At 39.4% G+C, this 23,810-nt stretch overlaps 1 protein-coding gene across 20 annotated transcripts in view; it reads left to right on the forward strand.

Moving 5' to 3' along the window:
* Pard3 (par-3 family cell polarity regulator) overlaps positions 1 to 23,810 on the forward strand; it is a 527,188-nt gene that overhangs the window by 255,680 nt on the left and 247,698 nt on the right. For 14 of the 20 annotated variants that reach the window (XM_005398126.2, XM_013521392.1, XM_013521386.1 and 11 more), the window contains 5 exons: positions 10,730 to 10,855; positions 12,183 to 12,565; positions 17,041 to 17,180; positions 18,390 to 18,521; positions 20,845 to 20,883. In XM_005398126.2, coding sequence (XP_005398183.1) covers positions 10,730 to 10,855; positions 12,183 to 12,565; positions 17,041 to 17,180; positions 18,390 to 18,521; positions 20,845 to 20,883 — 820 coding nt within the window. The remainder of the gene's footprint in view (positions 1 to 10,729; positions 10,856 to 12,182; positions 12,566 to 17,040; positions 17,181 to 18,389; positions 18,522 to 20,844; positions 20,884 to 23,810) is intronic. The other 6 variants (XM_013521385.1, XM_013521388.1, XM_013521394.1 and 3 more) reach the window with 1 other exon arrangement.

A 23,810-nucleotide genomic window follows, 5' to 3' on the forward strand; every position in this document is an offset into this window, starting at 1 on the left:
ATGTAGACTTGACCTTAGAATGGTGACCAGAAATGTAAACCAGTGACTGAGAACCAAGAGTAATGACTGAAAACTTAGAAAATAGTTAAAACTGCTGCCAGGGGGTTATACATATGTAGTATGTTGTAAAATGCAGATGGAGTATAAAATGCAAATATAGGATTCAATATGTATTTTGTTTATTTTACTGTAAGTGTCTGGGCAATTTATTTTACTTTAAGTATCTGTTATGTATTGGTAACTGTGATAAGCCAGGTCTCATCCTTTTGATAGAGTGAGTGGCCTATGCAATGTCCCCAAGCTGAAAGTTTAGTGTACTCAGAACTCTGCTGCAGTACGACGAATCTTGAATGTCAGTACCTTACGCCAAGATACGAAATTAACCTTGAATTTTTTCCTACTCTGGTACTGAGGATTGAACCCAGGGCCTTGTGCAAGCTAGGAATTGCTCTGCCACTGAGCTACGCCCCCAGCCCCACACCATGAACTTGTGCCTGGTGCCATCTTCACAGAGGTGTGCTGCTTTAATTTTTTTTTCCTCCTTTCTTCTCCTTTTACTATTAATTCTGGAGAAGCTTAAAATTTCTTCAGAGAACTTCTAGTTAAATACCATTATTTTTCAAAGTGATTCTTGCCATTTCCTTTTAAAAAAGTAATCTCAAAAGTGAAACTTTTCTTCAATTCATTCCTAAATAGGGGAAGAAAAAGATAAGATAAAACGCCTGAGTTTTAGCATCCCAATATTAATGTGCTTTAAATTGCCTGTGAAAAATAACTCATCACAAAATATACTTAATTGTGCATGTACTAGCTTTGAACCAGTATTTCAGTTAAAAACACGTTATTTTCTATTATTATTATGCATTTCCTACCTCCATGTGGAAAGGTGTTAGAGGAAAATAAACATGAAAAACCCGAGCAAAAGGAGACTGAGATAGAGCCTGCTAGTAAGATTAATTGAAAGGAAGACTTTTCTTCTGAGTTTGATTACTGGTACCCAAAAAAACAAAACAAAACAAAACAAAGGAAGACTTTTCATAAAACCTTCCATACTTGCTGGTTACCATGGCACTGAGTTCTGACACACTGAACGCATCTAGGTAGACAGATACTCTTTTGCAGAACTACAAGTTGTTTTGTAGTTGAGTCTTTCTAAATTCCTATTCATTTGGCACTTGATGAGGAAACTCTTACACAGCTTTCCTGCATAAAGGGCAGAGGCACTGACTTAAGGAAAACAGACTCACTATAAGCCTTCTTAGGCATTGCCAACTTTTCAAGTGGAACTTGCAGAAATGTTGTATTTTTCTCTTAACTCCCACGATGCATTGTTAAGCTTCCCTGTGGGCTCAGTGGTCATGGATTTTTGGAGTCCTGTGCACACTGGGAGAGAAAATCAGGGGGCTGCTCAGATTCATAGGTACTGATCTTCAGCAGCCCATCAACACCTAGAAATGCTTCAGAGTGGGCTATGGTTTGATTGGAAGCCTTCCCAAGGATTCTCTTTATGGTCCTTCCTGTGTTAGGTGCTAGGGAAAAGAGGAACAGGACAGTCTTCCTCTAGGGATCTGCCGTGTAGATCTGCAGTGTAGAAACCACAGTCACAGCTGTGTGATCAGTGTGGGTGGCTCTATGACAGGCGATCTATTCGGCAATGGAGGAAGAACTGTCTGAGTTAGGCCGCCGGAGCTGGCTTGCTGCAGGAGGTGTATGGGGACAGCTTGCAGAGAAGGCAGCATCAACTCCACTGTGGCTGCAAGGGCAAATTAAGCAATGCAGCACAGCAGAAGGAAAAAATTAGTAGAACTTGTGAAGAAATTGCATATATATCTAGTGGGAATGGGAGGATACATATTCATGGTGTGTAAGTTAAAATTTCCAAGAATAACGTCTGTGGCACAGAATTCCAATCATCCTTGGGCCTTCTCAATTTTTGAGACATAACTAATTGAATCACCCTTCCTGAATCCTTATCTTTATAAAAGTGACAGATGTATTGCCTTCTCATTTTGATTTGCAAAGTCAGGGTCTAAGGTACAATTCTGAATGAGAGATACAGATTGCAGAGAAAAGGAACCCCCTTCCAGGCCACCTCCAATGTCACATGTAATTAAGGAAAATAAGAATTTATTTTGTGAAGTCAATGTTAAGAGAAAATTTTAACATCATTTAGCTGTTACTATGGCCTGACGTATAATCAAGTTCTTTTAAATAAGGATCTTGCAGGCCTGCTTTGGAAAGGCTCGTTGTTGGAGTATGTCGAGTAGTGTTCCTTGATCTGATCATTGAAGATAATTAGTTCATCTCTCTGTCCTCCCTTCCTTGACCACTTCTGATTCATAGACATGGAGACAAAGAGCAGGAAAGGTAGTACTATCTTTGCGTGGATGCTGTTTTTTTAGTGGTCACCTTGTATGTTATTCAGAAATAGTTAACTAATGTCCATCCTGAATCCCTGTTCAATGTCACTACTTGAAGTCATCTTTTTCTTCACATCTACCCTATCATTTTATTCTGATTTAAATGGCAAACTAACCTCTTATTTAAGTCACCAGTGCTACTACCTTTGGAAATTAATAACATAATTGCGACTTCCTTTAGCAGAAGAACTATCTTTTATTTTTGTATTTCTAGAACCAAGCCATAGATGGGCCACAGGACACATAGGTGTTGCTTAGTGAAGCTTACTCAGTAAAGAAACACATGAACTCATGATTAACCTTATCAGCTATGGCACTGCTAGATTATTAGTATGGTTTGTGTTTGGATGTCCCCCCAAAGCTTTATGCACTCATAGGGTGGTCTTTCCAGGGTTGGCTGAATCTAGAGTATGTGATGCTGGGATTAAATGTATGAGTGCTACACCCACCCTAGGGCAGGTAGCCTGCATATACTATAAGAGACAGGAGTCTTATCCTTCTCCCCTTGTTGCTTTTGTATGTATGAAAGGAAGATGCTATACGCAAGTGTGCGTGACTTGGTGGGAAATGATTAAATTATTTGAATAGACTATATCGGATGATAGCGCCGGAGAGATTTTCTCATTCTTACTTGGACTCCACAGTCTATCTCCCCTCTGGAAACAAGCATGACTACTTAATAAATCATATTTCTTTGGGTCTTTTCTATAAAGCACATTTCCCATTTCTGCATATGCATCTTGAACCTTGGTGGTTTAAAATTTTTTTCACATTTTTCTTATGTAAATAGTAATTAGATATTTGTCAGTTTTGTTTAAGCAATAAAAAAAAAAAGACTTAGCCTCTACTAGTTTCTGTTCCGGGGATATTCCAGAAGGGTTGGCAGCCAAGGCTCGGTTGCACATACTTGTGCTCGCTGTGAAGTGAGAACAACTCCTGGCAAAATACCAGTGACTGAGCACAGCCATAGCCCAGTGAACTGCAGCTACAGAGCTGCTGGCCGGCCAGATCTGAGCCACAGGACCCCTTTGCCACCTGTTTCCCTAGAGAGCTAAACAAATAAAAAATGTCTGCCTGCACAGGGTTTCCAGTCCAGTATCTCTCACATCTAGAACTCCTTTGCCTCTGTTTCCCATTTATATTTTGGGGCAAAAGTCTGCACTTTCCACTTTAGCTTAGTGTCTACTAAGAATGCCCCTTTTGTTGTGACTAGGTACGTTCACCATGAGCACACCCCTTAGTTCTCAGGAATACCCAGGACAAGGGAAAATAGGAAAAAAAAAAAGAAACCCATTTACCATGTTCCAATTACTTAAATGTAGTTAGGTAACTCTCCTTCTTAATACTGGGTTGTGAAGCATAGTAAGACTTCAGGAAGAGTCTGCCACATGTACGGAGGGTGGCAAAGCTGGTGCTGGTGAGAGGAAGTATGTGTGTCATGCATTGGAGTGTGCTTTTGTAGGGCTTAGTGTTTCTGGCTTTCTGCTACTGGCTTACACTGGAGAATGCCTTGCTTATCAGTCAACTATTTATCTTCTCATCTTTACATGTCTACCATCGTTTGATTGACCTGATTTTCATTTTGATCTCAAATGATATTTTTAAGCATTTACCTTCAACTTAATATTTAGAATATCAGGTGAAGTGTTAACACTTTTAAGAAAAGCTTTTTCAAACTGCTGTACTGGTTTTTTTTTAATGACTTTTCCCTTCTAGACTTATTTACATATGTATGCGATTGTCCATCAGTTCTATAAATGGTTAAAAAAAAAACCCACTCAACAAGAAAACATTTTATATTTAGGGTTTTTGTGAAATAAAAATGACCCTATTTCAAAATATGTATTCCATCTGTATTACATTTGTATTGTACATGTATATATTCTATATTAATCAATAGTGTGTGTATAGATTAATTAGAGTGATTAATATAGAAAGTCACTGACAGATAAATATTTGTTTTCTGCATATATTGAATAATTTCTCTCTCAAATTTAAACTAATGTTCTCTTTCTATAAAAGTAGAAGGAACATAGGGTGTAGTGGTGCATACTGTAATCCCCAGCACTACGGGAGCCCAACCTGGGCAACTAGCTACATAGGGAGAAGGTGTCTAAAATTTTTTAAAAGGGATAGAGATGTAGCTCAATGTGAGGGTCCTTGGTTCAATCTCCAATACCTCCGGGGGAGGGGAACCAAGAGTAGTTAGAGAGACATCTTTGGGAAGTCTTAAGACGTAACATGCTCATACATTTATTAAGGAAATCTAAGCTTGGCTCTTTTTTACTAAGATATTACATGGTTCTAATTATTGCTAGTTACAACCCTTAGCTCATCTAATACATGCTTTATCATCTTTTGCTCTGTAATACATCCAAGTTGGTCTGAAGGTTGTGGGTTATTGTTAAATTGATAATACATTCAAAACAGAAAATGCATTGTCTTTCCAAAATTCATAGTTAGAAGTTCTGTGCTACCTCCGAATGTCCTGTGAGTGACTGACTTGCCTGTGTGGTGTGAACTTGCATTTGCAGGGGGGTTGTTAAAAGGGGCCCATGATGCCTGTAGGAAATGTGCTCTGTCTTTCTACCTGTGCGCTCCTTTGCCCCAGTCTCTCCGTCTGCGGGATGGGATGCAGTCCATTTGTATGGTCTCATAAGAAAATGCATGTAAAGCATTTGGCAAAGTACCTGGCAATACCAGTGGATAAGAATCATCATATCATTAGAATATATCTTCAATCTATATTCTGTCATGTGCCTTTAAATTCTTTTCTTAATTGCTGGTATTCTCACTGTCTTATCTACATAATAGGGGGAAATGATTTTTTTTTTATACCATGAATCAAAGAGAAAATTTATTATTACATCATAAAATTCAGAATCTCAAATACCATTAGTTGGGTACATGTATTAATGAAGAATTATGCTCAGGTTTAGTTCGTTTTTGTTTTTTGAAGCTGCACCTCACTATGTAGCTATGTATCCTTCCTTGAACTCACTGTGTAGCTGGCCTCTAACTTTTGATTTTCCTGCTTCAGCCTCTTAAGTGCTGATATTACAGGCCTACCCACCCCTCCCTTGCTACTTAAGTTATGTCTGAAAGAAATCACAATTTAACTTTATTTGCTGGATCCGTAGCCTTGTGTGAGAAAGTTTTCAATAGTGCATTGTCATCTAAAGACTCATTTGTTAACAGAAAGGGCCATATGTATGTATTTGTTTAAACAGAAAAGTTATATTTTACATGCAGATAAATCATGTTTCTTTAAATAGGATAATGCCTGCTATTTCTGCCTTTATATGGTGAATGTCTCTGGTTTTATTTACCTTTTTCGACCTACTTCATTGCATCCATTAACATTTTTTTTTCTTTTTTAAGATTTTTGGGGCTGGGGATTTAGCTCAGTGGCCCAGCACCTGCCTGGCAAGTGCAAGGTCGTGAGTTCAATTCCCAGTACTGGGAAAAAAAAAAAAAAAACAAAGACATTTTTAAATTTTTTTTTCTTTTTTGCAGTTTTAGGGGTCCAAGCAAGGCTTTCTCACAAGCTAGCAAGGGCTCTACCACTGAGCTACATCCTCAGCCCAAACATTCTTTTCAAATCAGCCTTTCTGTTTTCACTTGAGGCCTTTAAGCTCTGCTCTGGGGCTGTCTCCTGAGTTGTGGCTATGGTTTCGGGGCTCCTGTGGGTAATTCTGGGCCCATGTATTGCACTGGGGAGGTGACAGGTGCCTGTTGGTGAGACCCCATTCTGCCCACTCACGCTCTGCCTGCACTGTGGTTGTGGTATTTGTACCCTGTCAGCTTTTATTAAGATGAATTGTGATCATTTCCATACAGCTGGGTAGCAGTTGTGGGAGTTTACATTATCAAAGCAAAACTCAGACTAACTCAGCCAATTTAGATGTCAATAAAACATTTGTTACTTATTTTCAGTTTTATCATTGGTTGTAATTTATACTCAGAATTGAAAATGTTAACATGTGTGACTGAGTTTGTTTTAATTAAGTGTATAATTAGGCTAATGAACCTTGTAAAAATGTAGTGGTGCAATCCTTAATATAATGTAAGCAGTTAAATTTCTAATTAGGCAGCCAAAATCATGTACATAGAGGCAGTGTTTCAATGGCTTGTTTTGCTTGGGAGGGCCCCACCCCCCATTTAAAAAAAAAACTGTGAAGAAGGGATTGAAAGAAATGTGTAATTGCATATTTTTTTGTTTTGTTTCAGGGAAATTATTTAAAAGTGAGATGGTACTGGTTGGACCTAATTTTTTTTCCCCTCTCTCTAAAATGTATAAAGGCTATAGAAAACAGTGGAGGTGCAGGTTTGAGGGCTGTCTCAATTCAATAAGGAAAAGCTCTGTATGCTGGAAAGCAGGGTTTACAATGAATTCATGAGGGAGGTGGAATAGGCACTGTTTTATGCACACCCAGCCTTGCAGGCATTTCTTCATGGCTCTCCCAGGCCCCTTAAACAGTGTCTGTCACCACAGCCATTCTGGGTGCTTCTGACTCTGGCCTAATCCCCAGCTCCCCCAGCCCCTCCTGCTTCCCTTTCGGCTCTGTGAACAGAGGTGTCTTCTTCTGAGGGAACGTGGATGCCCCCGTAAGGAATTCTGGCAGTAGCTGTTCAGAGCAGTGTCTCTGTAGCAGCACGTTGACATACAGAGGTATCCAAGCACACAGGCTCCGGTGACTGACTGATGTGGGGATTGTGGGGGCCACCACACTGTAGCTGCTAGGTGCCCTATGATTTTAGGACAAACTCTAGCTGCTGCTTTAGGTTTGCCAAGTGAACATTTGCTTTTGCTTTCAGAAAGCTTTACATCGCAAGTGGCAAGTTTGTAGATACATCTGCTTGTACCTACACATCTTCCAGGAAGGGGACAGGGTCTGCTGTCACTGCTTCCAGTCCATTTCCCTGGAGAGATTCCTCTCATTCCCTGTCCAGCTGGTACAGCTCAATTTTCTTGTGAGGTTTTTTTTTTTTTTTTTTTTTTTTGATCATTCGTTCTTACTCCTTTTGTAATCATTTTCACCTAGTGGAGCAAAGGAGATAATTTTTGCAGATTGCACCACTTTACTCTTAAATCAATTCATTCTTTTTGAGGGAGTGATTCTAATAGTGTGGCCAAGTACTTAGAAATCAGCAGGCTACTAACTTCATGCTAATCCAGCCTGTTCCTTGATTCCGACCGCTGACTGGAGCGCCCTCCTTTCCAGATTGCAGGAAAGAAGTGTAGGACACACAAGCCTTGAAGCGTGCCTTTCCCTTGTATTTCCTATAAATGTGATAGTGCACTTATGATTTGTAACATTTTTATTGTGCGTTAGGATTACTGGTGTATTTGGCCATAAAGGAGGGCTTATTCAGAAAGACAGTCATTCTGACTTGGATTATTGTTCTAGAATGATTACCAGGAAAAGTAATTGTTACCTAGATGAATGTAAATGTCTTGACCTATTTATCTAAAAGCATGATTTCACTTGTTAAATAAGAGTAGATATCTAAGTCACACTAATTTCATTCATTCATTCATCCATTCAGAGATGAGGTGTGGTCTCAGACTTCTTAATTGAGACTCCTGCCTCAGTCTCTCAAGTAACCCGGGCAGAAGGTGTGTTCTGTCACACCTGGCAGGTGTACAGTACTATTTTAAACTGTTAGGTACTTTAAAAATCTGTGGAAATAAATTCACAAATGTATGCAGATTACCAGTACTAGTTAAGTGCTAAATAAATTTTATTAAATATAGTTAATAAATATTTCTCTAGAAATGTTCTGTGAACTGTTATAAATTACACAAAATATTTTAAAATATGTACACAAACATACAAATTACTGGTCATTTTAGATTGAACAGAATGTTATAACCATATTGAGAAATCACTTATGCTTTGGCCAATCAAGAACTAATTAGCTGAAATCTGTCTTGGTAGAGTACCCTTTTCCTTTCCTTTTTTTTTTTTTTTTTTTCCTGGTACTTAGAATGACAGCCAAGGCCTCAACACTGAGCTATGTTTTTATTTTGAGGCAGGATCTCACTAATTGCTGTGTTGGGAAGGCTGGGCCCAAAGTTGTGATGCTCCTGCCTCAGCCTCTCAGAGTGCTGGGATCATTGGTGTCCCCTCCTGCCCACCCCCGCAAGCCTACTTTTACTGCAGAGGCTTAAATTGCACACAAGAGGTGTCCATGGTGTACAGAGGTAGTGTTTAGCAGTAGGCGTCAGGTTTTGATCACCCCAGGGATGGAGACGTCCTTGCTTTCAAGCTGTCCTTTTCCTGGCTGCTTTGAAGGGCAAGTTGTCAGGTGACGTCTCAGCATTCTGGTGGTATCAGTGACTGTGACTTGTTTTGATTTTCCTTGTAAGCCTTGCCCACTTGCCAGCATCATAGATATATGTTTAATAATTCGATTGCTCTGACAAAACACTGTTCAACTGCAGATGGAAACAAACTTGAGCAGTAGCGAATCCTGGGGAGCTAGATTGTAACGGGATGACAGTTTAGTCTAATTAATCTCTTCCTTCCAAATACGGACTGAGGCAGTGAAGTTTATCATGCAGCTAAGTCAGTGTACTTTATTCTTTGGAGTTTACTTAATTTTTGCAGTTATAACTGGAATAGATGCCAGTAAGTTTCTTTTTGATCACTCCCTAATATTTTTAAATGCCAACACTAATAGGTGTTCATGCTCAACTGGCAAAATTGCAAAAGACAATTTAAGTACCATCTCTGCTTGTTTTTCTTTCGAGTTGGTGGTCTTGACCCTAGCGTAATGCCTCTTTGTCATATTTAATAACAAACTTTGAGATGAACTTAATGATTTTTAGAAATATTCACAGAAGAAACAAGCATAAACTGCAAACGAAGAAGTGAAACAGGACTTTTGCTTTAGCTCATTACAGTTCACTGGCATCTGTATATAAATGGTATCTTTAGTGGAAAAAAAACTGAATCTAAATTCTGCTCGTTTGTATTCTACATTGCAAAGAACTTTTTAGAAATATGAGACTTTGTTTTTGCCTCAGCTCGACTCAGTCATACAGTCATTCAGTTGTCATTTGTCAGACCTCACTAGTAGCTAAGTACTTGAATGCATATCCTAGAATCCCATCTTTGTCTTCCAGAACCTTACTGTGCAGCCTTAGAGATACAGCCTATTTATAACAGGAGAATAAGATAAATGGTTGTAGAGTGAAGCAATAATTACTGCCAAAACTTAAAATAGAGAACTATCTACTTGGGTATATTTTGACTGGAAAGCATACATAGTATACTGCAAGTTGTAATTCTGTTGGAAAATAGACGGAAACTGTATATATGTAAGGTTCTAAATTCTAGCACCTAGGCATTGTTTTGGTGTCATAAGTAGGATTGTGAAATAAAACACAAACTTTGGATGTGTCAAAAATAATTTCATCTAAAATGTTGCATGTAATCATGATGCAACATTTATGCCAACCACCCAGTAAGGAATAGCAGCCAGACTAACTGAAGACTCATTGCTTCTCCCTCTCAAGACTTTTTACTGTAAACTCAGGATACATAGAAGTCCCTGTCAATGAAGAAGTTAGTGTTCTAGAGCAAGTACAGTAGCAATTTTTACTCTTTTCCTCTGAGTCTCTAAGAAGTTCCTTTAAACCCTTCTTTCACCCTAAGCTTTGAGCCCACATAGGAAGAGATGGATGGCGACTGGCATTTTCAGAGCTCCTCCCTGACTTTCTCTCATTTACCTCAAATGGAAATACTGGCAACAAGTTATTTACCTTCCTTGGGAGAACTGACATTTTTTGAAATTCAGAATAATGGGTCCTATTAAATTTGAATGCCAAGCACAGAGATGCCTCTGTTTCTGAAATTTTCCTTATTATGCTTCTGTTATCGTACAAGGCAATGAGGTTAGTTCTTGCTTGTTACCTTTACATTAGCAGAGAAGCAGGGGTTGCTATCAACAGTGTCCTGGCTGAGGTAACACAGGAAATGGCCAGAGCTTCGCACAAGTGCGTACTCGCCCGCTGACACAGGCAAGCTCTTGGCAGCCTTGTTGTAGGGAGTAGTATGCACTATTTCCAAAATGTGATGTTGACGATGCGGAAAATGATGCCTTAGATTTATTGAAAGGGTCCATTTCTGTACATCATTTAGGCTCTGTAATGTGGTGTTAATTTTAAAGCGTATTAATAGTGACTTAATACCCCCTTTATAAGGGTGTCTATGTAAATACAACACCAGCAGTAAAGCAATAGGGCGTGGTGCTCGGTGGCAATATTCCATGTATAATCATTTGCATTCTTAATGTTCCAGGACCCTGGGGTTATTAGTAAAACGCTTGGAGAAGGGTGGTAAAGCTGAGCAAGAAAACCTTTTTCATGAGAATGACTGCATTGTAAGGATTAATGATCACGACCTCCGGAACAGAAGATTTGAACAGTAAGTGTGTGCGTCCGGTGTGGTGGGGCAGCCCATCCAGGTGTCACCGACCTATGTGATCTTGGTGTACTGGAGCGAAGCATTTTCTGCCACTGTCTGGCTTTTAAAATTTTAGTCCAACTCAGTGTTAATGACTAACTACTCCCCTTAGGCTGTTTCTGAGTGCCCTCTGACTGGTGGAGCGCTTTGGAAAATATGACGGGCTGGGTTTAGGCCGCTGCCTCCTCACCTTTTGGAGAACGCACCAGTATGTTGCTTTATATTTTGTTGCAGCTCACATTTCCAAGGTGTCTGTGTCTGTGCCTATGTCTCTGTATAAATAAGCAGAAAGCTCCTTTGAGCCACGATATTGTCTTTCTAAGATTTTCTTTTTTTTGGTCTTGGTTTTTCTCCGGTACCGGGAACCGAACTCACGACCTTGTGCTTGCCAGGCAGGCGCTTTGCCGCTGAGCTAAATCCCCAGCCCCTCTAAGATTTTCTTTATGCTAGCTCAAGCCCTTATTCAATTAAAAAGGGAAAAGTACATCAGCCAGTTTGTATAAAATCGGCCAGATGTGAACAGAACTTGGAACCTGCGGCGAAGACTTGCTGGGAAGCAGCATGAGGCAGAGAGCTGCCTCTCAGGCTGGTCATAGGGTGGCCCTGGGACCCCAGGCTGTTGACTGCTGGAATCCCTGAGGACCAGTTGGTGCCCCCCACCCGCCACTCCCCACCTTTTACCCTGAGTCCTGGGGTAGAACCCAGGGCCTTGCGAGTGCTCCTCATGGAGCTGTACCCCGCACTTTTTTGGTTTGCAGGGACTGGTGTTCTTGAGATTTTTAACATACCAGACTTGAATGAATTTTGCTGATAAGTAGTGAATCCTCAGTCACTTTCTGCAATTTTAAGTATGATTATAAAGACATTTACTTTTTTGAAAACTCAGATGGCCCATTTTTAAGGATAAATTACAGTTCTAGCAAACTGTATTGGTGAGTATTGTAGAGAAAAGGCTGCGTTTGATTTATATTAACATTAAAATTGGAATACCCTTGGTGTACTTAAAACTGCTGTTTTATGATTCTGGGTGAGAGCATAGTATTTTATCAGTAGTGGTACATACATGTGCCATTTTTATTTAGGGAACGAGAATTTTATATTTGAAGAAGTCGCGCGGCTAATATCAGAGCTTGCAAACTTGATTAATAAACCGGTTATCAGAATTTTGCTTTTCAGTTTCACCAGTCTGTCAGTTCTTATTGCTTAATTAGTATACTTAATTAAGCTCATAATATCTTCTAGTCTGCCAGCCTTAATTTGCTAAACTTCCATTCTTTCTCAAACCCAGAGCACAACATATGTTTCGCCAAGCCATGCGTACACCCACCATTTGGTTCCATGTGGTTCCGGCGGCAAATAAGGAGCAGTATGAACAACTATCCCAAAGTGAGAAGAGCAACTACTATTCGAGCCGCTTCAGCCCCGACAGCCAGTATTTGGACAACAGGAGTGTGACCAGTGCCGGGCCTCACGCGCTGCCCCGAGCGTCCAGACTGAACCCCCCGCCCGAGCAGGTGGATGCTCACCCGAGACTACCTCACAGCGCGCACCCCTCGGCAAAGCCACCCGCAGCCCCGGCCCCGGCCCCACACGGTGTGTTTAGCCCGAGTGCAAGCAGTGGTTATAACACCAAAAAAGTGGGCAAGAGGCTCAATATCCAGCTTAAGAAAGGTATGACCCGGCTCATTTTTGTTTGATGGAATTGCTTTAAAAAGTCAGCCAACTAATCAAAAGCACCTTGCCTTTTTAATTGGTTTTGGTTTTTGCAGTGCTGGCCTGCTGGATAGGTGCTCTACCACTCAGATACACTCCCAGCCCAGCACTTTGACTTTTTCAACTGTTACATAACAAAGAACGGATACAAAGACTTTAAAAAAAAAACAAAAAACCACATTTTTTTAGAGACTTGCTTTGTGACATACTTAAAATTATGTTTTTATGCTTTCCAGATTCATTTTTCTATATATAAATTAAAAGTTCAAAGAATAAGACTTTGTGATGTAAATTTATGAAAAGGTAGCAGTTACTACTGTAGTAATTCTTTTTGTGTGTGTGTGTGGGTGTGTTTAACTGGGGATTGTACCTAGGGGCATTCTACTGAGCTACACCCCAGCCCTTTTTTCAAATATTGTTTTGAGCCAAGGTCTCACTAAGTTGCCCAGGTTGGGCTCAAACTTGTGATCCTCCTGCCTCAGCCTTCAAAGTAGCTAGAATTAAAAGCATGAACTATCACAGTGAGCAGTAAAATTTTTGATAATGAATAAAGATGGTTTCAGAGAACTACTACTCAACCCAAACAACAGTGAGGCTATTGAGCAGTTCATTGATTGATAACTGATCGACTGAGACAGGGTCTTTCTATATAGCTCATGCTGGCCTCAAACTCTCAACAATCCACCTGCCTCAGCCTCCCAAGTGCTGGGATTATAGGTGTACGCCATCATGCCTGGCAGAACAATTTGTTTGACCCTCTTCCTGGCCAAACACAGCCTTCAAAGAGGACTGGAGCCCTTCGGCCCACTCAGCGTGGTGACCACAGGCCGACCAAGAGGCTCCATGAGGCTGTCAGTGGTCCACAGCAGGCTGCTGAGGAGCGAGTTTCTCTGTCTCCCACTTTTCCACAGTCCTGCATTGGTTCTCCTGGGAGGGGATGGGACAAGTGGGTGAGAATGGTGAGGTCCCCTGGGTTCCATCAGGACAGTGTTTACATGTTCCCGTCCCATTAAGTGGCTCCCTGGGGCCGCCTCTGCAGAGCAGGCTTAGACTTGCTGTCTTGCAGCCAGCCCTCCATCCAGGCAAGGAGATAGACACACTCTTCCTCAGCCATTAAGCTGGGCTTTATTTTTGTGGTACCTGGAATCAAACTCAGGACCTCATGCTATATCCCTGGCCCAAGCTGAGCATTTTGAAATATTTTAAAATCATGTCTTTTGAAATAATGTCATTATCAAAATATTTTTATGAGCTCACCTAGCTGCTAGGGTTGGGTGGAAATTAATGTGGAGGGGGATTTCCTCACATCCCATGGCTGTTGGCTGCAAATCGGTACTGAACCATCTCCCCCAGCCTCGCGTTCACAGTCCCTATCCTTCTTTCCATTTGAGGTCGCCTTTACGAGATTGTAAGCTTGCAGCTGCTCTTTCCTTTCTAAATCATCTTGCTGTGAACTCCGGGTGAGCCACAGGTTCCTGTTTTCTAGTTACTGCTTGTGACCCCCCCAGGTCCTGGGCTGACATGGGCAGAGGTGATAGCTGCCCGCGCCCCCTTGAAAACATGAGGCTGGCCACAGAGACCCAAGCCCAGTTCCCAAGTGGGCTTCTTCCTCATTCTCTGCTCACAGGACGACACTTCATTTTTAACCAGAAACATGGCCAGGACCACAAGTAGAGTTATATAAAAAAATTAAATTCTGTTTTGACTCTCTTAACAAAGATACAGTATTTTCCTTGGCCATTGTCATAATGATATTAGTTCATAAATAGTTGCTTTTCTTTTGTGCTAATAGAGGAATATGCATTTAGTTAATTACAATTTTGCACAATAAGTAAGTCTAGCAAATTGTGATATAATAATGAACTTTCTGAATGAAGTGAAATTTTATTTACCATTAAAAAGAGTGATTTTTTTTTTTTTTTGGTACAAGAATCAAAGTCAGGACCGCTTGTGTCAATGAGCTATATCCCCAGCAACAGTGATTTTTTGAATGTTGAAATTAGTAGCCTTATTTTAATAGCATTTAGGACTATGGAATGGCATTTACACAAAGTAGTTTAGAAAGGATAAAATTAATATAAGAAAAGTGGAAGTGGTGGCTTTAAGTATTTTCTTTACCTTACTGTGTATATAAAGGCCGAAAGATCTATCTTGATGGGAATTGCCTCATTGTGAGACTGTATAACCTGAAATACACTCAGCCTATGCCTACAACTTATAGTTACAAATACTTTATACGAATGTAAGTTATGTGTACAACAAATAAGTGGGAAGACTACTGCTGTTCATCTTTGGTTAGATATTTTATTAATAATGAGTGTATGAGAACTGAAGAAAACATCACTGTAGTTAGCAGTTCTATTTTTACCAATTATTGGTACATTTTCAATTTTTAATGAAATATATTGAAATGGTATATGTCACTGGTAAACTTTAAATCCAGTTCAGAGTGAACTAATATGCTTTGAATGACAGCAATTATTTAAAAGCTGTGACCAACTCAGTACGAATAAGAGAAGCCTTCAGGATAATGACTCTGGCATAATTTGGGACCTGTGTCCTATCACATGACAAAGTAGAATAGCCATAATGTACTTGCTTCCATAATTAAGATTTTTCAATATTTATTGCCTTTTTGGCGTTCTGAAATACTCTGCTCTTTTGTAGAAATTAGCTTTTTAATAAAGTCAGAGGAGAAGGTCAGCGATCTGTTTCAGTCAGTGCAAAATGTTTTGTTGGCTCTGCTAAATGAAAATTGATATCTATTTATCTTTCTTTTAAAGGTCATTGCCTGAACTTTTAGCTTACAGATTTAGGGGTTATTGCTGATATTTTAATAGTATTGAGGCTCATATCACAGTCAGTCTTTGTAGTTCATACAAATTAATATTGCAAAAGGAGAATAATTTAGCATTCTTTCTTAATAAATGTTATTGCAAGTCATTAGAGTTCCGTGAAGGCACAGAGACATATGGAAACGTCCCAGCAGAGCAATTAGGAAAATTTCATATAGCGGATATGCCATTCAAGTCTTCAGCACAGAACTCTAAGACCTCAGCAGTCCAGGCACATTCAAGTGACTTCAGAGTAGACGTAAATGGATGTTTTGTTTGAACTTGAGAATATTGATGGTTGGTTTTGTTGTAGGTACAATGGAGTGTTCATTTCTGCTCTGTGTTTCTTTGTGAATCCATATTTTTCTTTGCTCTTCCTTGTTTATTCATGTGTGTGTTACACCTTTTGTTATAGTTTTACACGGAGTGCTGCATCCAATTAATATAGCTCTTTTCTAGAGCTTTCCCCTTTACACATCCCTTTGTTCCTCCCATAATGAGCAAGTGTTTGCCCTTACAGTGTTTTAACTGAAATGGAATGTAGTATCTTAAGAAGTAAGTTTTTTTAAAAGCTGAGGTAGAAATTGCTCGTTATTAAAAGTGTTACAAAAATTCTCTGATTCATTAGAAATTTGTCATTATCTCCACATTTATTTCTTGGCACATTTTGGCTTATTGCATGTTGTATCTAGTGACATATGACCCTCTTTTTACACTGTATTGAGCTTACAAGATTGCTTGTCAAGAAAGCTGCCAAGAAACTGAGAATTAAAATTATAGAAATCAAGAGAGTAATTTATAAATGCCTCATTAATTCCAATACGTTTAAACATAATAGGGTGGCCCTCAGATTTGGTAGTTATAATCTGAGATGGATTCTTCATTGAGCAGTTTGCAGTTTTTGTCGTGGTGTGGATGGGCGGCTACACATGGTAAGATTTAGGTTAATGGGAAGAGGAGTGAACAGGGAGATTGGGGTCTGCAGCCTGGGTAGAAATCTTTCTCATCTCTGAGTATTTTCCTCTCCATCCTCTCACCTCTGTCCCTCAAATTTGTAGACCATTGTTATGCAAAGAATTTGATATTTGAGATAACATGAGTTTTAATAGAAGTTTCTTTTTTCTTTTCATGTAGACTAATGAATCTTATTTAATACTCAAAATTTAGGTTGATTTGAAAACTTTTAGAAAGCACAATTGTATATTAACTATTATCTGTTGCGTTCATGTGTGAGATTTCTATTCTTCTTAGAGTAATGACTTTTGATAGATAAACCACTTAAACCTCCCGTGATTTAATCTACTTTCTGAAAAGTTTACTACATCCTGCGTGTGGTGGTGCATCCTTGTAATCCCAGCAATTGGGAAGCTGAGGCAAGAGATCATAGTGACTTTGAGGCCAACCTGAGTTACATAGCTAGACCCTGTCTTGAACCCCCCCCACACACACATTTTTATAACGTTTTAAGTAGAAGAATATGGGCCATTGTTAAATTTATAAAATGTCAAATTGAGGCAAAAAATGATATTTATGTATGACAAATGTGTAAAATTTGAGATATCTCATTTTATTTAGTTATATTTTTTGTTACATATTTAGGTACGGAAGGCTTGGGGTTCAGCATCACTTCCCGAGATGTGACAATTGGTGGCTCAGCTCCGATTTATGTGAAGAACATTCTCCCCCGAGGGGCGGCCATCCAGGACGGCCGGCTGAAGGCCGGAGACAGGCTAATAGAGGTGAGGGACTCTCCACCTCCAGGGCGCCACAGCTCCTGAAATGGCCCATTTTCAGGGGTCAGATTTTTAATCATGTTCATAAAACAGGAAATTAAAGTATATATTTGAGCAGAAGTATGTACCACGAAGTAATGTTTCTCTTCTATTTGGTTTTATCACATTATCTGATGAGAAATTACCTTTTCATCTGGGTTACTTACAACTTTTAGTTACTCAGACATTGGTTTATGAGGTAAGGTAATGGTTTTGTCATTAGAGAAGACCATATATATAAGGCTATATTTCTAGTTGGCTTTATATTTATGTCTGGCGACATAGAAATGTTATCGACCTTGTTATCAGAACGAAGTGAAATGAAGTCAATAAAAACAGTACATCTTGAAGAAAGGAGCAAGTTTCACATGACAGCACAGAGAACACATTGAGACCTCAAAAATGTCAGAAAAAAGAAAATGTTTTTGAAAATTTCCTTTCAGTACTTCATGATTTTCAGTTTGCTCGTGTTTGCAGCCATCTTGGAAATATATACCACGTACTCTCTGTTTGTGGGAAGATGTATGTATACAGGGAAACAAAAGGGAGGGACATTGAGAAAGAGAGAGAAGGAGTATAATTAGCTATTTTTCCTAGTGTTTTCTTTGTAAACATAGTCTGTTTTCTCTCCCGCCTCCCTGTCCCTTCCTATCTCTGTTTCTGTCTCCTCTGTCTCTATCTGTTTCTCTCTCTCTCTCTCTCTCTCTCTCTCTCTCTCTTCTTTTCTCTTTCTCCCTGCCTCCCTCCTTCCCTTCCCTCCTCCCTTCCATGTATGTTGCTGGGGCAAGTGCTCTATCATGAGCTCCCATCCTAGTACTATCAAAAACAACCAAACCACAGAATAAGCAAACAGAAAAACTCATTTTGAACCAGTGAGTTTTGTGTCCATTTGACATTGTAGGTGTATTTGTTCCTTGTGAATGCCCTGCCTGTTGCAGCTTTTGGTTTATTGATGAACACTCAAAGATTTATTACTTGCTAGTTTGCTTCCAGATATCCAGTCTAAGGTTTGTTGTGGGTTGTTTGTCCAGCTACTACTTAGTGGCTCCCAGCTAATGACAGAGTCCAGCCTGAAAGGAGCTATGCCCCATGACAGAAATGGTCAGTCTGACACTGAGTGTCTTTTCTGCTGTCTGTTTGCACAGCATGACAACTGAAAACATTTTCTGGTTTCAGGTGAACGGAGTGGACTTGGCAGGCAAATCCCAGGAGGAAGTGGTCTCCCTGCTGAGAAGCACCAAGATGGAGGGGACTGTGAGCCTTCTGGTCTTTCGCCAGGAAGATGCCGCCTTTCACCCGAGGGAACTGGTGTGTAATTCAGAGTACATGAAAGATTCCTGATGCACATGGCCCAGGGATTGGGTTAGCTCCATGGCGAATGTGTAGGGAGAGTTTCCAGAGTTTCTGTATTGTGTGTTTCTTTCAGCCCTAATTCAGTGCAAGCACTTTTGTCTCTCCTGCTGTCCACTTTAGACACAGATGCCCTCAGATTGTAGGGATGTTTTCTGGGATGTCAAATGCTTATCACTGTACACTCTCAGAGGAGCTCACTGAGTGCAAGACGTCAGTTATTTCATGACTGTCACTCTGCAGGCTGTCACGGAAGCCATGCCATCTTTTCTCTCATACGACACATTTTCATGTTTTCTTAGTGGGTGTGGCGAAGCCAAATAAAGATGCTTGCTTACTGTTATATGGAAAGGAGTACCTTTCAAAGCACCCTGCAGTTGAGACCTAGGTGGCAAGAAGCCCATGGATGTTAATCCCCAGGATAGGTAGTATTGTTTGGAGAGACATAAACAGAAGGGAAGATCATTTATTTGCAACTTATCTACTTTACTTTCTATGCTTACATCAGTAAGTCTGTTAGGAGCAGTTGTGTGACATCAGTGTGAATGAAACATGTACATTAAATTTATGTCATTCTGAAGATTTTCCTGCAGTAAGCAGTAAGTTCCATTTATTTATAAAAATGACATAATCGGAATCAACTTCATCTTTTGATGTGGTTGGAAAGTAGAGTTGCTTGAAATAGAAGTGGTACTTTAAATATTTCCAAACAGACTCTTCTTGAGTCATGTCAGAGCATTTGACATCTCTTTTGGCTAGCTTTGAGCTTTATCTAGACAACAATTAATTGGTGCAAGCTAGAGTGGCAAGGTCTTAGGGGTGCAATCCCCAAGTTAGTTGACTAAACCTAATTCTCTTGGGTGATATCTTCAATTATCGATGTGTCATGTTGGCAAAATTTTTTTTTCTCAATAAAATATTTACACAAATTAGATATATTGATATAAATGCTCATTTCAAAGTAAAAAAAACTTTTAGTCACAAAAAAAAATCTTGTAGTCACAACTGAGTCATCCCTTAGTCACACACAAATCTAAAACTATGTCATTTTGTGGAAATTTCAGGCTGAGATAGGGTTGAAAAGTGCACACTTGTGTTTTAGGTTTGATTTCGAATATATTATGAAACTTCTTTATATTTAAAAAATGTTTAATGCATTATTTCTCAATTTAGATTCAGTTTTCCATCTCCCCCCACTGCCATCCAATTTTGTGCTTAAAATGCCACCTGATCCTAAATCTGGAGATGTCTCTATTAAATTGTAAATGAGCACTTACCCAAACAACAGCTCAGCTTTCCCTGTGATTTGATGAGGCTCTAATTCTTCCTGGGCGCCTGGGCCCGATGGTTGGGGTTAGATTGCCAGCGTGCTTGCTCGCTTTCTTCAGCAGCCGTCCTGAGCTGCTGCCAGCACGGAGCACGCCCAAGGTTACTCAGGTTCTTCTGCTCCAATTTTGATCTTCCTGGCTTCTGTCTTCCCCGTCTGCTGCCTCCTTTCATTTTTGTCTTCTCTTTTTCTTGGTTATTTAATTTATTGCTCGTGAGCTTCTCATTAAGGAGAGCCAGTAGGCCATCAGTCTGTTATACAGAATGCAGTTGCTTGTCAAGATTTAAAAGAGCAAAATTCCAAAAAGTTACGTTGAAGGGGACATTTAAAAATGATCTTTAAATCCAATTAGAATTAGAACTCTTTTTCTCTGTTGGGGGTGTCTGTGTTTCAGTTCTGTGGGTCTTAATCTAGATACGTTTTATCAATCTGTGCCTTTTTGAAAGAAGAGTCAACCGACATACCAATGTTGTAAGTACTCATATGATACGGGAAACATACCACATTTATTCCCTGTGTAATATTTTAAAGTCTAAAACCTGTGGTGCAGACTGTGGCTCAGACTGGTTATTATCTGTCTAGCGGTCAAATGCTTCTATACATCAAAACTTAGATTTGGCTGGGAAAAGTGAAAACAAAATCAGAAACAGTGCCACGACTAGGAAAGCAGTTCGGTGAGATTTGTTCTCCTACAAATAAGTTCATGGTGCATTGTGAATGAGCAGACACTAACTGATATCTTGAAAAACTTCTGGAAACCCATGCGTGATTACCACACACATCAGTGGACATCTGGAAGACAGGGTTGTACATCCGCCCTCATAGAACCCACCCTCATCTACTTTGTGGATTTTAAGAACCAACAAAAGTTCCTTGAAAACACAACGTTGTGTCCCTGTGTGTTGTAGATGGCTTTGGTCAGTCTGTATTTATATTTTTCTTCAATTCTTCTAGAATGCAGAGCCAAGCCAGATGCAGATTCCAAAAGAAACGGTAAGAGCTTTGTCTTTTGCAGGATGCAGAGTTGCTTAAAAGATAAATGAAACTAACTTCTTACTAACTAAATATGAAGTTATTTGTCCTGCCTTTTGCCCAGAGTGATCTTATTTTAAAAAGACTTAGTTTGACTACCCTAAGTGGAGTATATTTTGTTATTATTTTTCGTCAGACATGTGTAACAAAGAGAGACATTAGAGTAATTTGCTATTAATTGTATACGGGGCCAAAACTTGGTGAGGTTAGTATTTTGACACATATGCAACTTGTTGCATGAGTTGTGAAATGCCGTACGCTGCTGTAAAATGGGAAAAACTGGATTTGAAAAAACCCTTGCATCTGGCACAGAAGAAAGCGAGGGCAAAGTGAGTACAATGATACAATATTATAAACAGGAAAATTAAAATGGCATGTCAGTAACTAGGCTAAACACAGTGGTCATAATGACAATAAAAGGGATAATTTCCCTCAGCCCAGATTACAGTACAGACATACTGGGTTCTGTTCAGAAGATGAATCCCAGTTCGGACTGGACGTAGAAGAAGTCAGGCTGTGGAGTGGAACTGTGAGTGTCGGCAGGAAGCACTGACTCTAGGGTCAGGGTTGATGACTGTCAGTCTCTGTGAAGGTCCCTTCGGCAATAAAGGTCCCTTGGGCATCTTGTGTTGCTGTTAAGATCATGTGCTGGAAATTCTAATGCTCAGGATCGTTTGTACATCAAACAGTGTAGCATAAAACATATTCCCAAACTGTTCCAAATAGAAAGAAAATCTCACAAAGCCATATCCATAGTGGGTAACATTAGTACATGTCTTTCCAAAAATTATCAAGTAAACAAAACAAGTGAAAATAGAAGGTATTTCTATAACATAACTAGCAGGTTTCATTTTTATATAGATTCATGAACTATTAAACAGCATTATTGTCAAATATCCCATCATTCTAGTATCGGATGGTGTGTCACACCTCAAAGGAACCTCACTAAACCACCTTGAGAGTATTACACATTAACAACTATGAGTTATAGACAATCATAAGCTTGAAGTTTTGTGAAATAAATGGCTCAGTAATATCTAATCATAACACAGTGGTATTTGTGGATGTAGGTTGGGTAGTGGGGAGGAACTGGAAAGATTCTGAAGAAAATGGAGTACAAGAGCAGTTTATATTTTCAAAGGCAATTATTGTAGCAAAGTATAGAGCAAAGCTACAGTACTTAAACCAGGATGGTATTGCTATAGCAATAAACAACTAATTCATTTAAAACAGATTAGAAAAGGACATGGTATGACAGGATGTGTGCATGTATATTACAGATGGTATTTTAAATTAGTGGTATAACATGGTTTACTTGGTATTTAGAATAACACATCATTTCCTTTTAAAATTTATTTGTTTATGTGTTTATTTACTTAATTTTCCGGTGATAAGAATAGCAAGCATACAATCTACCACTCAGCTATACCCTGCCACCTACCATTCCCTTGTGAAAGTTAGATTTCTTTTTCTCACTGCACAGTGGTGCCTTGGTTCACGAACTTAATTCTTTCCACAATTCTGGTCTTCAGTTGAGTTGGACAAGAGCCTAATCAAATTCAGTGGTTAAGTTCATTTCAGCCTAACAGGGAACTAAAAATCTTGAAAGATATTGTATGACAATTTCTGTGTTAATTTTTGGTAGTTGCTACCTGTGAGCATGATGGGAATAGATTGGCGGATTTGCATACACTCACACTCACACACAGGAAACATTGACTTACATTGGCTACACTTACTGTCTGTTAGTTCTGTGATGGTGCAGAAGCATACACATACGAACCATTCTGTTTTTCACTTGCTGTGTAGTGTGTGAAATTACAGGAGATATCCCATACTTTATTAATAATAGATGTTGTGTCAGGTGACTCTGCCTCAGTGTGTGCCAATATAAGTGTTCTGAACACATTTTGGGTAGGCCAGTGTGGACTGTGATTTTTGGTGGGTTAGGTGAGTTAAATACACTTTTGATTTACAATATTTTTATCTTACAGTGGGTTTATCAAGATGTAATACCATTTTGAGGCAAGAAAGATAGATATTTTTATATATTAAACCTTTTTTTAAAAAAAAAAAAAATAGTAGTAACTATACCCTGAAACAATTGCAAGATAAATACTAACAGATGAAGTATCTTCAATGCAGTTCTTGGAGGAAAAATGCCATTTCTTTGTGGTTTAGAATCTTTTTGTTTGTTTGTTTTTGTTTCTGTTTTTTTTCCAGTAACGGGAATCAAACTCATGACCTTGCACTTGCCAGGCAGGTGCTGTGCTGCCAAGCCAAGTCCCCAGCCCCTGTGGTTTAGAATCTTAATAGCATAGAATTTAATGTACCTACTACATCTTTTAAAATCTCAAACTGAGTTGGGAAATGATGATAAGAAGAGTAAAGATTAGCATGTTCTTTCTAAACATGTAGTCAAGCCTGTTGAGGAAACTGATGATTTGCTATGAATTTTTCAGCAGTTTTAAATAGAGCATCTCATTAGAGATACAAGGGCTACTGCACTCCATAGTACTATGCCAAAGCAAGAAGTATGCCTGAGTTCTGAGTATACATGGAACTTTCCTAATTGCTTACTTCCTTGTTTGTTTGTTTGTAGCCATTGGGGATTGAACCCAGGGCCTTTGACCTGAGCTACATGCCCAGCCCTCTTTAGCTTTTATTTTGAGATAGGATCTTACTAAATTGCCTAGGCTAGGCTTGAAGTTGGGATCCTCCTGCGTAAGCGTTCCTGAGTGCGAGTTTACAGGTATGTGCCACCACTTCCAGCTTCTTTCTGCCAATTTCTGGCACACAGTGAGACTCATGAAAATCTCCATAACAGGCTTTTACTGTTCCAATATTTCCTTTGTTTTAGATTGTAGTCTGTGAAATGTTAGATTATT

This window comes from Chinchilla lanigera, unplaced genomic scaffold (genome assembly GCF_000276665.1).
Source record: "Chinchilla lanigera isolate Chin_1 unplaced genomic scaffold, ChiLan1.0 scaffold00061, whole genome shotgun sequence".
NCBI classification, from domain to species: Eukaryota; Metazoa; Chordata; class Mammalia; order Rodentia; family Chinchillidae; genus Chinchilla; species Chinchilla lanigera.